The sequence below is a fragment of the Capsicum annuum genome, chromosome 6 (genome assembly GCF_002878395.1).
Source record: "Capsicum annuum cultivar UCD-10X-F1 chromosome 6, UCD10Xv1.1, whole genome shotgun sequence".
In the NCBI taxonomy this organism is placed as follows: Eukaryota; Viridiplantae; Streptophyta; class Magnoliopsida; order Solanales; family Solanaceae; genus Capsicum; species Capsicum annuum.
Genome location: NC_061116.1, coordinates 227,688,238 through 227,703,607, shown reverse-complemented (window position 1 = coordinate 227,703,607; position 15,370 = coordinate 227,688,238). Strand labels below are relative to the sequence as shown.

The following is a 15,370-nucleotide window of genomic DNA, read 5'->3' as shown; positions in this document are numbered from 1 at the left end:
GTGGTTTCATTTAATATTTCCCATGAAATGTGTGGGAAGATACCATTGCCAGGGGAAATATGGCTGTATAATGTTAATATTGGCATTTTGATATTGGATGGAACGCTTTGTGCTTATTCTAATGGGTATCATCAAAGAAAGCACACTTTTTATTTTATGGGTGAGGAAAGATTATGGTGTCGGGGAATCTTGGAATGCACTACTTTCTATAGTAGATCCTGATATTTGTATAGCTGCACCGAAAAATAGGTTTGCCTTTGTAGAGTAGTTATCTTAAGAAAATTGAGTTTATTCAGCAGCGCAACTGGACTATCTTGGCCTTGGTTTAAGACTTCCTATGTTATGGAGCTAGATATACTTAGGCACTTTTTTCCTTGAACCATGCAAATGTCTTCTTTTGACTCATGTTGTTGCTACAGCTAGGAAAGACACTCTATTTTTCGATTTTGGAAATTTTGTAGATGCTTCCTTGCTAAATCTATTATTAAATATTGATGCTGCAGAGGTTAGATAGTAAGTACTTGTCGAACCCAACAAAATATACAAACTTGTACAGCATGGTGCAAGAAGAGGTTGAAGCAAAGACAGCAAAAGGCTCTTCCAGTTGCACAAATGGTCTTCTTTGGTTGACAAGGTTGAAAATAATTCTCCATCTCTTCTTACTTGATCTCTTTTGTGGTAGCCATTCATCTTCTAGGTGATGTCTTTCCCCATGCTTTGAGCTCACTCATACCAATCACTCAACACGTGCATTTCCCAAAACACATACATGTTCTACGATGCATTTGAGTTCTGGTCAACTGAACTACAAATAAAAGAATTTGTCTATATGTTTTTAGGGCTATGGATTTCCTGTTGGAGTTGTTTAGAAATTTACTGGAGCATGGGGACTGGGCGATGTCACAAGCTTGCTCTGATTCCTACAGTAAGACGTTGAAAAAGTGGCATGGATGGTTAGCGAGTTCAAGTTTTACGGTAACTATTTCACATACCCTGAAAATTCTGCTTCTAGTGTAACTGATCCGGAGTAGTTGCATCTTTCCCCATCCTTCCCATAACACGAAGTATGAGATCCTACCTAGTTTCTCTGGTCCTGGAACGTGTGCTATTATTGACTTTTCCGGTTACCAATATTATCTGCTTAACTGGCATAGTCTTTCCTTCTGTTGAGATAAATGTCTCAGACAGTCAAATGCACATTTAGCTTCAGTATTGCCTCCTATAAGATGAATGTTAGTCTAAGCCTGTGACTGCTATGCTGCTGCCTACAAGAATGTTTGCACTTGGTACTTTACCATTACCTTGAAGAAAAAAAAGAATGTTTGAACTCCACTTCACTCATATATGGGGGATAAAACTTCAAGTTATTTCTGCCGTCCTCTCCTCCATCCCTTATTTTTCTCTCACATTCATGTGGTATTACTTGTTCAATATCTTCTAATGTGTTTCTTCTCTTGTCAACTTAAGCAGTACTCTTACTTTTTGCCTGAGAGGTAGTTGCAGTGTACTTTTAGTTTTGTTGGTTTCCGCTTTTTTATTTAAATTTACACCGAAGTAGGACCAACTATCCAGCTATTTGCTTTTGCTTATTGCTATTTTTGAAGTCCAATTTTTGTCTCTCTTAACTCCTTCACTGTGGATTGTAATCACAGGTGGCGATGAAGCTCGCTCCAGATAGGAAGAAATTTATGGATGTAATATGTGGGTCTGGTGATATTAACAGTGATATTGAAAAATTCTGTTCTACCTTCTCACCGCTTCTTGAAGAGAACCACAAGTTCTTGGTAAGATCTCTTATTAAAGTATATATTCATCAGATAGATGTTTGGATTGTTTGGGGGGGTTACACTATTGTAGTCATTCCGTCCCAACTGGCACCCAAAGAACAAAAGTAAGAAAAAAAAATGGGACCCCTTTCCAACACCTTGATTTTGTAGATGATGTCCGAAGATTTGCTTGTCAAATGAGTCTTCATTTCTACTGCATGGCTGATTAAGCTGGTACCAGGGTATCTTGGATACCATTTCTTAGGTATATTGGTTGGTTGCGAGATTTCAGTGGTGAGGGGTTAGTTGAATTTAGTGGAAAATAGCTGAAGGGCCACTAGTATTATTTTTTCTTGCCTTTCAATTCCGGGAATATAAATGACAGACATAAGACATTAACAAATTGTTTATCATTGTTGCCATTGCAGGCCAGCGTAGGAATGGATGAACTGAAAGCATCTTAAGCTGAAAGGAAGTTTTACAACTCTTTGGGAATTCATCGACACTGTGAGAAACTTCTGAGACAACTATGCTTCCTGCTTTTATCCTATTGTGCCATGAGTAACAGTAGTAGCAGACAATGAGTTTTTTTGTCTACTGGTTTGTAACTTATAATGAAAGGACCTGGGTTGAAGTTGGTTTGTAACTTATAATGAATAAGTAATTCTGGAGACTAATATTAAACTCGATATTTATTTCATTCCAGATTATTATAACCTCTCGTGCATTTAAATGTTTAAGTGAATATATACTTCAGTGAGCAGTATTACCGTACAATAATATTGGTTCGTGTTAGTTACAAGTTTGATGTCCTAGTTCCACGTACTATATAGCAAATAAAAGTTTAAGTTGAAATTTTTATTTTGTTTCACTTATTATTGATAACCTTTTAACGAACAAATATCACTTTACACGTCCAAAGGAAAAAGATTTCGTGAAGTTAATTTATTATTATTCCTTTTCCATTTTAGCTATATGGTTTATTATTATTACAAGTGGATAGGATTAGATTTGCAGATTTAATTATTTGCAAACGACTTTCCTTAAATAAAATTAACCATAGTTGCCCTTCCCTGAATTTAGGACATGTGTCTGGTTAGTAATGTCCAACAAATCATTGCCATTAAATGGATGGAAGGAGGACTGCTTTAACAGCATTTTGTTTTGTGATAATTAGAGGAGTCGAACCTAAAATTTATTGAGGGTTTGAGTCCATTTCTCGAAATTGTTTTTTATATTTTTTTGAGTTTCTGTATCAAAAAGTCGAATATTATCACCAAATAAATTCTCCTTTATCAATGAATTTCATTTATTTTCTTCCTTTCTGCTGAAGAAAGGTTTGCAAATCTAGACCTAGAAGAGCTGAAGATGGCCACTAAGGTGAAAGGCCTTCTTAAAGGCCTTCGTTACATTTCTCAGATATTTGGTGAGGGAATGATCATTTATTCTATCACAATTTTACTTTTATTTTTTTGTTGGATATGATTTGGTTTATCAGATAAGGAGGATCGCAGTAGGCTAACGATCATTATGAAAATATTTTGATAGTCATGAATTTAAGTTAGATACTGAATGAACATAGCAATCAAATAGAGAGATTTTATACAAGGATCCCAACTAATTTGGTATCAAGATGGAATTGTTTCAGTATGCACTTATCGATTCATTACTTTTTAGTAAGGAGCGTTTTAATTTTTCCGCTGGGCTCATTCGATGAAAATCCAAATTTCTATGTTCGAGTTACAATCCACGGATGAAAAGTCTTTCAATAAAGATACCTTCTTAGTAAACCTACTCGATGCGAATCTGAATTGATCGGGTCAAACAACTTTATGCATCGGATAATTAAACCGAAAAAAGAATCTATGCCCACCCCAGCACCACACTCTACACATAAATATGCTTACATACACAATTATATGTTAATATATGCAATAATATGTATGCTGACGCAGATGAGGAGAAAGAAAAAGAAATAAAGATTGGTTTTCCCACAGATGTAAAACATGTTGCTCATATAGGATGGGATGGACCATCAACAGATAATCCAAGCTGGGTAATACTTCTTTCCCTTTCTTCGTGTAATTTTAAGTTATGTTGCTCGGACTCTTCAAATAATGTAAGCCAGCATGTGCGTGTTGGATTTGCCAAAAGAAAGTGAATAGTCGCGCAACTTAGGTTTTAAGTTAATCATCTTAACTAATCTTCTTTTTTTCTCATTATGCTGTATGTGTGTAATTATGGTAATGTATATATAGATGAAAGAATTCAATGGACCAGGACAATTTCAGTCAGCACCTTTGCTTCCTCCTGCAGCAAATAATCCTGAAATTCAATGGGCTTCCCAAGGTTTGTTTGGTCACTTTTCTTCAACCCTTACCATCATTGAAATAAGAAGAGAAATATTCTTTGTACTCTAATACTTATAAAACCTATAAGAAATATTTCAAATTTATTGTCACAAGAAAACTACTAGCGCTATAAAACCTTCTGGCTCCAATGTAACAAACATACATTGTTTTTGAATTTATATCTATAGTGTAATCAGAGAAATTCAACTTTGCTCCACGACGACCCGACGGAAAATTATATTATTTTATACTATTTTTATATAATTAAAAATATTTTTATGCATATAGTGAATATTGAACCCATTGACTTGTTCATGTATATACTTCTGAACTCCCTCAATGAAAATCATGACTCCGCCACCGGAGACAAGTAGGTACGTACTGTGCATGAATTGTATGCTCCTATATTTTTCTCCATGCAATGAACGTAATGGCATTTCAGATTCAAACCGAAGATCCAGAAATGCAGATTCATCTTCCGCCGGAGATCAGCAACCTGAACAACCAAAATCCAGACGTCATTCTTCTTCTAAAGATAACGGCGCCACTGATTCTCCTAAAAAATCCCGTGGTTCCCGCCGGCATCACCGGAAGGACTCTGACGGTTCCAAACATGGCCGAATCCATCTAGATTCTTCCGCCGGCACAGAATCTCCGGCGAGAGACTTGCCGGATATTCCTAAAAAATCACGGCAGAAGAAGTCTAAGGAATCCGTCCCCGGCGGTGCCGTCGCCGGATCACGATCGGCGAAATCTAAAGGGACATCTTCTAGTACAGCTGCAGCAACAGGAGGAGGATCTGAAAGTGCAATTATACAGAGTTCAAGTATCATTTCATAACCAAATTTAAAAAAAAAAAAAAAAAAAAAAAAACAAGAAAAAAAATTAACAATAAAAATGTATTTTCAGATGCATTTTATCTTTTTTTTTTTTTTGGATAGTTTAGTAACAGCCAAAAAGTAATGGTTGGAAACTTTAAAAAGTTTTATATTATGTTAGTAGAAATCTTATGTAAGATTTGACCTCTACATACTTTGTTTATTATATAGATCTTTTTTTCTAGTGCAAATTTTCGTTGTGAATATGGAGAAGGGAAAGGAAAAGAAATGAATTTTGTATGGAGTATCTAGAAAGGGCCGTTGGTTGATCGAATAAGGATAAATAGAATATATGTAACCAAATATAATATAAATTTAATTTCAAGCTTAATTTTGAATATTTCACCTTGTCCTTCTCACCTCTGGAGTGACATAAATCAGTTCAAGGATTATAATCCAGTGAAAGAAATTAAACGACCACCAAGTACAGGGGCGGATTTAGTGGGGTTCAGGAATGGCATGACATCTATAAACTTCGATCGGAAAATTATGTGTATATATATATTTTGAAGAAAATCGATATATTATTTAAGTGTCACCCGGTGCAGCAGTTGACGAAGTAGTGTCAGTGGCAAACGCGCTGAAATTTCACGTAGTATACCAGAGTTCAAATCTAAACGCCAGCAGTATTTTGTTACTTTTTATTCTCTATTTTATCTTCTATAAGTTTTTTTCCTCTTGACTTAATCTTTGTTTGACTTCTTTTTTTGGGTAATCTTTATTTAAGAATTTATAACTTTAAGTGTAGAACATAATAATTTCTTAATAATAGAATTGAAAATATCCATTGAATGTTGACAGCTATTTTGTACTTTTACGCTGATTGATAAGTAAAATTTAACTCTTGTTTACACAATTTATAGTAATAACAACAACAACAACAAATCCAGTGTATACACACATAGTGGGGTCTGGAGAGGGTAAAATGTATGTAGTCCATACACTACCTCCGAAGAAGTAGAAAGGTTATTTTCGATAGTATTTATAGTACTAATCACATTTTTATTATTTGATCTATTTGTCTATACAAATTGAAAAGACAAAAAATTAAATCGAAACCCAAAGTTTATAATATCGACAAAATTTTTGTCTTATTTAGGGCAGTGTAAATAGCAAAACGTATAGCAAAAAAATTAACTAATTTCCAACTGAATTCGTAAAAGTTAGGTTCTTCGACAATGTTTCAATGAAATTTTCCTTCAAAAATCTCTTACTAACAAGTCAAATTTCAGTGGGACACCCATAAAAATTATCGTTTTTGAGTAATAGCTTTAACGTTAAAAGTGAAATGGCACCCACAACCTCGAAATCCTAGATCCGCCTCTGACCAAGTATATATCTTCCTCTAATTAAACATCCAAAATTTTAGTCTTTAGGCAATGTTTAACTATCTAGTTTATATAAATACATGTTTACGCCATCCATGCCAGACCCCACTCGCAGGAACAAAATTTCACGACCACAAACATAAGTTTAGCCACATAAAAGGAAAACGTCAATCAGAAGGAAAAGTTCTACTACTATATAAAGAAAGAAAGAAAGAAAGAGGACTAATTTTATAAGATCATGGTTTCGAGGGGAAGAAAAAAATAAAGTTGATTTTTGTAGTTGATGAGGTGCTTGTGCTATAATTGGCCTGACCCGACCCGACCCGGCAAGAGATGTAGCCCTAGCAAGTAAGCATTTCCTTTTCCAACAACACTCAAATGTTATTGACTTTTACAATGGCTTTGCTATTATCAGTACTTTTAGTCAAACTGTTGATTGTGGAACCCCTCCACAAGAGAATCAATTCTACTTCCTCAATCAGAATTTCCACTGAAGCGTGGTGATTGTTTGGGATAATGGTTATGACTCAACTATTGGTGACTATAAGATCCTAAAAATTCACAATCCCAAAGAGGGAAGCAAAGTACCTGGTGAGATTCTCACGTTGAAAAGTGGTTTGTGGAGAAATATGGACGAAGTTTTTTGTCCGGGAATTCTGCTTTGCCATTAGTAAACAGTGCATTTCACTGGATCTGTATGTCTGGAGACTATTTCGCGGTTTCAAGAACTCTCTTTGGTTTCATTTAGTATTTCAAATCAAGTGTACTCAGAGATACCGTTGCCAGAGCAAGTATTAATTACGTATAGAGGGCAATGTTGATGTTGGCATTTCTGAATTGAACGGAATGCTTTGTGCTTGTTGTACGTATATTCATCAGCGGTGGCACAATTTTAAGTACCGAAATATTTGTTTGCGGACGGTGATGTGCTATTCCGGTCCATATATTTGCGAGATAAACTGGCAAATTCATTTAGGACATCCTGGAATGGACATGTTCTTACGGAAAGCTTGATATTTCCAAAATCACTTATTTAGTGTTGATCTAGGAACTCTTTTCTTTTTCCAGTCACCATGTTGTAACCTTGTACTCTTGTTAGTTTATCAACCAGAGTGATTTTATTAATAAGAATGGTTAAACCCATCTTCTCTTTTACTTATATTAGTGTTTTTCCAGCATATTGTTAATCCTTATGAATATTGCGTTAACTGAACTTGTTGAGGCTGTTCAGCTCTAAGTCTTTAACATGGCATATGAGGAGGTTTCTTTGTTTTGTCAGAAATAAAATGATTTATGCAAATGACAAAGCAGTCTCTCTTTCTGATTGGTTCTTGTTTTATCACCCCTACTCAATACTAAAACAAGATGAAGATGGGTGTATTGTGAATCTCCTCAAAAATAAGATGTATCTTGTTTTAAACTAGTTAGCTGAATAAACAGGCTTTAATAAGTTCAAATAGACCGGTTTACACCATCCTCCCCAAACCCCAATTGGAGAAGCATAGATTCACAACCACAAATATTAGTAGGCCACAATGGCAACACAATGGGAAACGTCGATTAGAAGGATAAGTTATAGATGAATAAACAAGCTTTCTCAAATGATGCATTAGCCGAGGTGCGTACAAAGTGTAGTTGGCAAGTGAACGCCAAGCTTGTTCCAAGTGTTGGCAAAAAATGTAGTTCACTGTTTTATTGTAAAATCAAGAATTGCACATTCAGATCACCGCAGACAAAAAAGGGAGCCCCAACCAAAAGGCTTACAAATTTGAATTATAACAAATTTTTGTCATATTTTTTGTTCTTTCAACTAAGCTAAGGCTTTGACTGCTTTTTCAGCCGCATCGTCTAAATCCTCGGCAGTTATCAGCGTCATGCCACTTTCCTGCAAGACAAACCAGGGAAGAAAGTGATTACTACTTGAAACTGACTTTTCCTATGCGCAGCTAAGTTAGCAACAGCTAGAGCAAGGCAAAGTTCATAATTTACCTTGAGAATTCTCTTCCCTTGGTCCACATTGGTGCCTTCCAGACGAACAACCACAGGCACTTTCAGATTTACCTGAACCACAAGCGCACAGGAATCAGCACATTATAAGCATTGCTTAATTGCAGCCCCAAGGACAGAGCTCAACCATTGACACTTCTTTTGTGGAATAAATATTAAGTGGAACAAAATTGTTATTCAAAAAAGAACAGGGAGGTGAGCAGAAGATGTGTTAATATTGACGTGTGGCTAACTAGGACAAAGGAGCAGGCCCTAAAAGAGGCAACATTATTGGACAAACACACCCTGATAATGATCAAAGAAAAAATAATACTAACCTGTTTGGCAGCATTGACAATACCACTGGCTATCACATCACACTTCATTATTCCTCCAAAGATGTTCACCAAAATCGCTTTCACCTTCTCATCTGCAGTCAAAATTTTGAAGGCCTCCACAACCTACTCCAAGCACAAGAGAGAAATTCAACTGTTTGTGAATTCTGAAGTTCTCAACATTTTAACACATCATTAAGCCAAAGAAAAAGAAGACTTCAATATAATAATATTCTTGTTCAATTATTACAAAAAACAGCTACAAAACATGCCAAAGAGATACAACTATTCTTCACATTGCATTATCAAGAAACCACATATACCTGGCCTTCAGAAGCATTTCCACCCACATCAAGAAAATTGGCTGGAGTTCCCCCATGGAGCTTAATAATATCCATGGTAGCCATTGCTAATCCAGCACCATTAACCATGCAACCAATTTCTCCATCCAAGCCAATATAATTCAAATCAGCTTTCGCAGCAGCAACCTGAGGAGTTAACCAGAGAACAAAAAGAAAAAATGAAGATCCGTATATACTTGCACCAAGGATGAAAAGTTAGGGCCTTCAAATAAAGACAGCATAAGGAGTACTTCACGAGGATCCTCTTGTGATGAATCACGAAGAGAAAATATTTCTTTTTGACGGTAAGCAGCATTATCGTCAAAATTGAGCTTTGCATCTGCAGCTACCAGCTTGTTATCAGATGTTTCTGCAAGGGGGTTGATCTGCCCAGAGAAAACCTCTAAAATTAGGTATAGATAGGGAGAAAATTCTGTTATTTATGGCATGTTTGCTACAGGCTTTTAATCTGGGGAACATTTTGCCAACTCTCCAGAAGGTGCTTCTAAACAAATGATGAAAATGCTCACCTCCAACATTGTGCAGTCAGTTTCACAGAAAAGTTTGTACAACTTTTTCACTTGTTCAATTGAATCATTTCTGTCAGCTACTTTTGGTGCCAAACCATCAACAACCTTTGCAGCATCTTCATCACTGATTCCTTTGAAAACATCAATTGGAACCTGGAAAATTCAGATAGCGAATGTTTATTAGTCAACAACAATAGCAACAAAAGAAATTGCTAAATCTTTGGATGAATATTAACAGAAAAAATAACCTTTATGATCATGTCAGGGAATTTTTCAGCAAGGTCTTCGATGCTGGTTCCACCCTTTCGACAAGCAATAATGAGCTGCAATAAAGAAAGGAACAGCAAGCAGCTTCACATCCTTAGATCAACTAAACATTAAAATGTGACAACGGAGATCCTCTAAATGATCAAGATTACTAATAAAGTACCAATCATTTTGGGCTATGCTTCTACCCCCACACCCCACCCCCACCCAAACATTCAATTAACGAGGGAACTCAAATTGAACACATTGTTCCCTGAACTTTCAAATTACTTCTATCCATATTAGAGTTACTCTTGAAAGCTGAAGAAGTCAAGATACTTCATAGTTTGCTTGACATTCATGGGACATAAAGAATTATGAAAGCATTTGGGTTCTCGCATTACCAATCAGATGCTTTCATAAGTTTGTCCTAATGCTGAGGTCAATAGGAAGTATGCCTTATTGTTCATCAATTAGAAATAAGAGTGAATTCCCTCGATGGACCCAAACTCATTCATATATAGACATCAAGGTGATTCAATTCCGCAGTAAATTAGGATACAAGCAGAGGCAAGCATGATTGATGTTTAGCTGCAAGCATCAATTTCAAGCAACACTGAGCTACACAATGTAGCACATGTTTCTAAATTTGGTTACATTCAATAAAATCAATACAGTTGAGGCGGGTGCTTTACATTTGGACAGATACTCCATGCAATCAGAAATACGAACAAATTACTGCTTAAGAGAACAGTGAAAATAAAGAAGCAATAGAGGTAGACAGAGAAACTCCTCCATTTTCCTCTTCTACTCACACTATTTTTTCTCTCTTTTCTACTTTAATCTCGTGGAGGTACCGTAGGGTGTGATGAAACTATAATAGTAACGTGAAAGCTGGCGAGACTTGGACAGGGATATAACTTCTGTGTATATATATATATATTAACAATATTTAAGTGGAAACTCAAGTGACCAGGCAAAGTGTGGAACTTACAGGGCCAGCAGTTGCACGATCAAGTATAATTGAGAAGTACATTTCATTAACCAAGGACATCTTTTCACATAGGTAAAGCTGCAATCAATTAGATATCTGAGCATCAGAAAATCTGCATATCCTACTAACCGCTGATAGTAGAATTAGTGTCTGAGCATAGGATCAAAATTAGTAATTCTGACCGAACAAAATTAAATGAACAGTACGATCTTGTGATTATCATCAGCAACCAATGACATCAATAATGATTATTAACTGTTATAGCTATTGATGTTGACTACAGATTATCACCATTTTGCCAAAGTCAAAACGAGCATAAAAGCTCCAAGTGATTTTTGGAATTTTGAGAATTAAAGAGCAATTAATCATGTGCTTTAATGAAGAAATGTGCAAATGAGGAAATAAAATAAAATTTATTCATGTTGAGAGAAAAAAAACTATATAAACCAAGAGATTACAATAGCAGCAACAATTACATGAAATAAAAAGTACCACTTAAAATACCATTTTAAGATTTCTGCTTCTAGTACAAATTAGTGAACTCTGTTCCTACACACTAACAAATCATCCATCACATTTTTAATAATTGATATATCAGTTTTTCCATCTATAACACTATCCTACTTAAATCGTTGTATTCTTGCATTATGATGCACGTTATCACTTTCGTATCACTAAAGCACAATCGAAGTAATGTGAAGCATACAACCTATACTGCATTGAGCTTCAGGACAAAAGCGTACCTCAAGCGGGCTTTAAACAACCACTTCATATTATATAGAAATGGGGATAGCAACAGATATTTCAAGTAAGCAAATTTCTCTTTATATCTTAAATCTATTGGAAGATAAATCTAGATTGCGAGATGATACTGATGTATCTTTGAAAAATATAAATGTAAATGAAAAAATCCAACCTTGCTGACAACTTTCCCTTGAGCTCCAGTTTGTTTGGTAACAAGTACCTGTCCAAGCATTTTACCTGAAACCAAAAGCATTAACAACATTTTTCTTCAAAAGAACATATAAACCATAAAGAAAGATATGAACTATCTTGAGAATGGTAATAATAATTGTAGGCACATGAAAAGCATTCCATCTCTCAAATATGTGCATTTTAACCAAAGCTTCCAATAAATCAGTTGCAAATGCAAGGATAGATGAACAGCTAAAGCACAAATGCCACCATAAAAGTTCAAAACTATAAAATTGAGCCACCAAAAGAAAAATAACCCTACGCCCTGTCCCCTTTGTTAGAAGCTCTTAAGATCGCCAGAGCAGCATCGTAGCTGGTTTGCAGGGAAAAAAGGTTATCAAGTCAAACACAATTGTCCTTTCATTTCCAGAAAGCAATATCAAGCTACGTACAACAATTCACACATAAGAAACTTCATTTTGTTCCCATTCAACAGAAATTTAAATGGGAATAAAGGATATTTTCCACAAAAGTAAATAACATTGTAGTTCTTCCCAGTAACAATGGAGTAATATTTTAGAGAAGTCTAGCAGAGGAGCAGTACTGGCAATCTCTTCAGCCTGATCAGCCTTGACAATATGAACTCCACCCTGAAATCCATTTTTGAATGTTCCAAGTCCACGTCCACCAGCAAGGACTTGTGATTTAACAACCACCTGTATCCCCAAAAGAGAAAAGCAGAAGGCATTTACCCTGTCCTTAGCTATAACAAAGTGATCAGACTTAAACGAAACACACTGCTTTGTCGAATTACCTCATTCTGGTTAGGGAGCACGTCTTGAATTGCCTTTTTCACTTCATTAAGGGAACCAACAGCAACACCTTTGGGTACATTGATTCCATATTTGCTCATCAATTCAGCTCCCTAATACCATAACAAGCAAAATTCAAAACAATATATCATGAAAAAATCTGGAGCATTAGTTAAGTAAGTTTAACACTCCGCATTTTTAGAACTCCAACGAACATAGGTGTGTTCTAGTGGCCTCGATTGGTTTGCACTCTATATATACCTTTTAACAATTAGACTTAATGATCAAAAACACACCTAAAGTATCTTCATTTTTCCAAGTTTCGTAGGTGGAACTATCATCAACCATTTAACAAAAGGAACATTTGACAATTGTCGTGTGCTTTGACAGGTAGAAAACTCAAACTCGCAGACCTGATCGTTGAGATATGTAAACTCGAAAAAACGGAATATGCAAGGTGTGTATTTGACCCTTCACTCTGACAATTAATATGAAAATTATGTATTTATACTAAATTTCCCCCTTTGCCTCAAAAAAATACTGAGTTGCAGTATTACATTTTCACAAGCTTCTCCTCCTCAGCTTGTACGGGAGAGATCTCAGCAACAAACGAACCATTAAGGCAACCATTTTTTAATCCAACAAAACAATGAAAAAACTATTACGAATGAGATTTGTAAAAACTAAGCGAATTGGATTTATAGATTCAGGTAAATCTGATTTTGGTTATATGACCTGATACTCGTGGATGTTGAGGCGGCGGAGCTGTTGCTGCTGCCATTTTCCGGCGACGGAGAGAGACTGATTCGCTAATTTACGCAGCATTCCTCTCACCATTTTGCTCTCACACAGATCCTCTAATGCGATCCAAATACAATAATAATAATAATCGAAACCCTAATAAAAGTCTCAAACAATAAAAAAGAAAAGTCGTAGTAATATACTTTTTCTGACCAACTTGTATTTTTCCCTTTTCTTTCTCCTGCGCTTTCCTTTTTATTTATTTTCAATATACACTTTAAGAACCTAAGATAAATACTAATGGAATTTTTAAGACATTATTATTTTAGCATATTTATTTTTAAGATTAAAATCTTCTTTTAAGAACAAAAAGTTCATTAACCTGAGTCTACAAATTTATCCATTAAGAAAAAAAGGTCAAATTTAGTTTTGTAAATTAATAGAGTTACGGAGTATTAAATTTATCGCTATACTCTTCATTATGACAAGAGTTCTATTTAAACAAAATATAACTATGAGGGTAAATATGAACCAAAATTATAACGAAGAATAAGTATGAAAAAAGATTCTAAAGTCGAAGGGCAAATAAATTTTTATTCAAAAGATAGAGAATGAAAAATTTATTCATAATCTTATAGGCATGTCCGACTTGCATGGGTTAGGCATGTCGCCTTCCTCCTCGGCCAGGATCAACTCTTTTTTTCATAGAAACAATTATCTTCAAGGAGAACGAGAAGAGAAGTTGCTTATATTTGTGTCCCTTACTTTTTTTTTTATAAAAAGTAATCATATTATAGGGCGTGTTGCTTAATACTGAAATAAAATTTAATCGAATGAACTCAACTGACTTTAAAATGAAATTTCAATAATCTGAATTAGTTGGATCCTCAAAATAAATATTGAAAACTAGATCAGCCTAAGAAAAATAGTATCATGAGTTCTTCGTGCAGGGACAACGCTGGATGTTGTCAATGCCTTGGTCACGGAAATTAAAAAGAAAAGAAATGAAAAATGCACAGTGCATTGATTCATTCTCTGTATAAAATCAAGACCGATTTTAAAAAAAAAAAAAAAAAAAAAAAAGGAAAAACAATCAAACTAACTACCTGAGTATTTAGTTTAAACTAATCAAATTTCAATAATTCAGTACATAATTTAACACTAAAAGATACTCTACATAGGCTTAAATTTAAAACATAAACAAAACACAATCATTAATTTTATCAAAAACATACAAATCTAACAAACTCATTTGACATTTTTAATTAGAAATCTAACAAACTCATTTGCCATTTTTTTTCCTATATGCACTTCAATCATGCATACATGACTAAAAACTATAGTTGTTTGGTCATAAAATTTAAAATTTTTTAGAGTTGGAGTTAAAATTGGAGTTGGATTTGTGTTGAGCATGTTTTTTTTTTACTTTTGTTTTTTGACTTTTGAAAAAAAAATTAAATAAGATTTTATGCCCCAACTTTTACAAACTATCAAAATCACCCAACTAAAATTTACCTACTAACGAAAAAAAAACGCAATTAGACACCTTTATAAAAATAATTACATATACATGGTCATATTTAATGAATTTAAATTATGACATATATAATATTTACATTAATAGCCGTTTTCTCATATTTGAAAATTCTAAATATGGATGTTATATTAACAGATCATTGCTTCCTATTTTTTAGGTAACAAATATTATCTTTCAAACAATTTTATTTTTTTAGGAATTTATTTAACTTATTTCTTTTATTTTTTGTTCCTAAAAATGAGATCGTCTTTCTCAACCTTCTCGTGCTCTTCTCATCTTCTGCAAGTATATTTCTGAATTTCATTCCTCTAAATTATAACGGCTCTCTCTCTCTCTCACTAGCCTCTCTCTCTCTCTCTCTCTCGCCTCGCCCTGGTCCACGGCCTTCGGCGCCGTCGCCGACCGTCGGCGCCGACCCGACCCGACCACCGGTCCCTGGTGTCGACCGCCGTCGCCGTCGCCGACCCGACCGCCGGTCACCGACGTACCCTCTCTCTCCCGCGCCCCCGGTCTCCGGCCCCGTCGCCGTCGCCGACCTACGGCGCCGATCTGACCGCCGGTCACCGACGCCGACCCCCGGCACCGACGCCGTCCCCCATTGCCAAACGCC

At 35.4% G+C, this 15,370-nt stretch overlaps 3 protein-coding genes across 3 annotated transcripts; 2 read left to right on the top strand and 1 right to left on the bottom strand.

Moving 5' to 3' along the window:
• Positions 1–503: 503 nt before the first annotated feature.
• On the top strand, positions 504–2,466 carry LOC107875305 (glycolipid transfer protein 1; the record flags this gene model as incomplete). Its single annotated transcript, XM_016721967.2, is given in 4 exon segments — positions 504–634; positions 840–975; positions 1,653–1,784; positions 2,195–2,466. Coding segments are annotated over 4 exon segments (435 nt in total), but the record flags the coding sequence as incomplete, so codon positions are not given.
• A 458-nt stretch (positions 2,467–2,924) lies between these two features.
• On the top strand, positions 2,925–5,186 carry LOC107874573 (CRIB domain-containing protein RIC5-like). The gene is made up of 4 exons (XM_016721337.2): positions 2,925–3,192; positions 3,722–3,822; positions 4,025–4,115; positions 4,560–5,186. Exons 1-4 carry the CDS (start codon positions 3,135–3,137, stop codon positions 4,955–4,957), a joined length of 648 nt encoding a protein of 215 aa, XP_016576823.1. The 5' UTR covers positions 2,925–3,134; the 3' UTR covers positions 4,958–5,186.
• A 2,713-nt stretch (positions 5,187–7,899) lies between these two features.
• Positions 7,900–13,550, bottom strand: LOC107875306 (succinate--CoA ligase [ADP-forming] subunit beta, mitochondrial). The gene is made up of 12 exons (XM_016721968.2): positions 13,218–13,550; positions 12,485–12,595; positions 12,275–12,386; positions 11,672–11,736; positions 10,756–10,833; positions 9,764–9,838; positions 9,516–9,668; positions 9,237–9,371; positions 8,968–9,132; positions 8,648–8,770; positions 8,313–8,384; positions 7,900–8,208 (listed from the first exon to the last, which is right to left on the bottom strand). Exons 1-12 carry the CDS (start codon positions 13,317–13,319, stop codon positions 8,134–8,136), a joined length of 1,266 nt encoding a protein of 421 aa, XP_016577454.1. The 5' UTR covers positions 13,320–13,550; the 3' UTR covers positions 7,900–8,133.
• Positions 13,551–15,370: the final 1,820 nt, after the last annotated feature.

Excerpts from the sequence above, each read along its gene's own strand:
- LOC107874573 (XM_016721337.2), top strand. The coding sequence starts at position 3,135 with ATGGCCACTAAGGTGAAAGGCCTTCTTAAAGGCCTTCGTTACATTTCT. Across the intron at positions 3,193-3,721 it reads TTACATTTCTCAGATATTTG|ATGAGGAGAAAGAAAAAGAA; the intron begins GTGAGGGAATGA and ends ATGCTGACGCAG. Across the intron at positions 3,823-4,024 it reads CAACAGATAATCCAAGCTGG|ATGAAAGAATTCAATGGACC; the intron begins GTAATACTTCTT and ends ATGTATATATAG.
- LOC107875306 (XM_016721968.2), bottom strand. The coding sequence starts at position 13,319 with ATGGTGAGAGGAATGCTGCGTAAATTAGCGAATCAGTCTCTCTCCGTC. Across the intron at positions 9,669-9,763 it reads TCCCTGACATGATCATAAAG|GTTCCAATTGATGTTTTCAA; the intron begins GTTATTTTTTCT and ends TGAATTTTCCAG. Across the intron at positions 9,372-9,515 it reads CTGACTGCACAATGTTGGAG|ATCAACCCCCTTGCAGAAAC; the intron begins GTGAGCATTTTC and ends TTCTCTGGGCAG.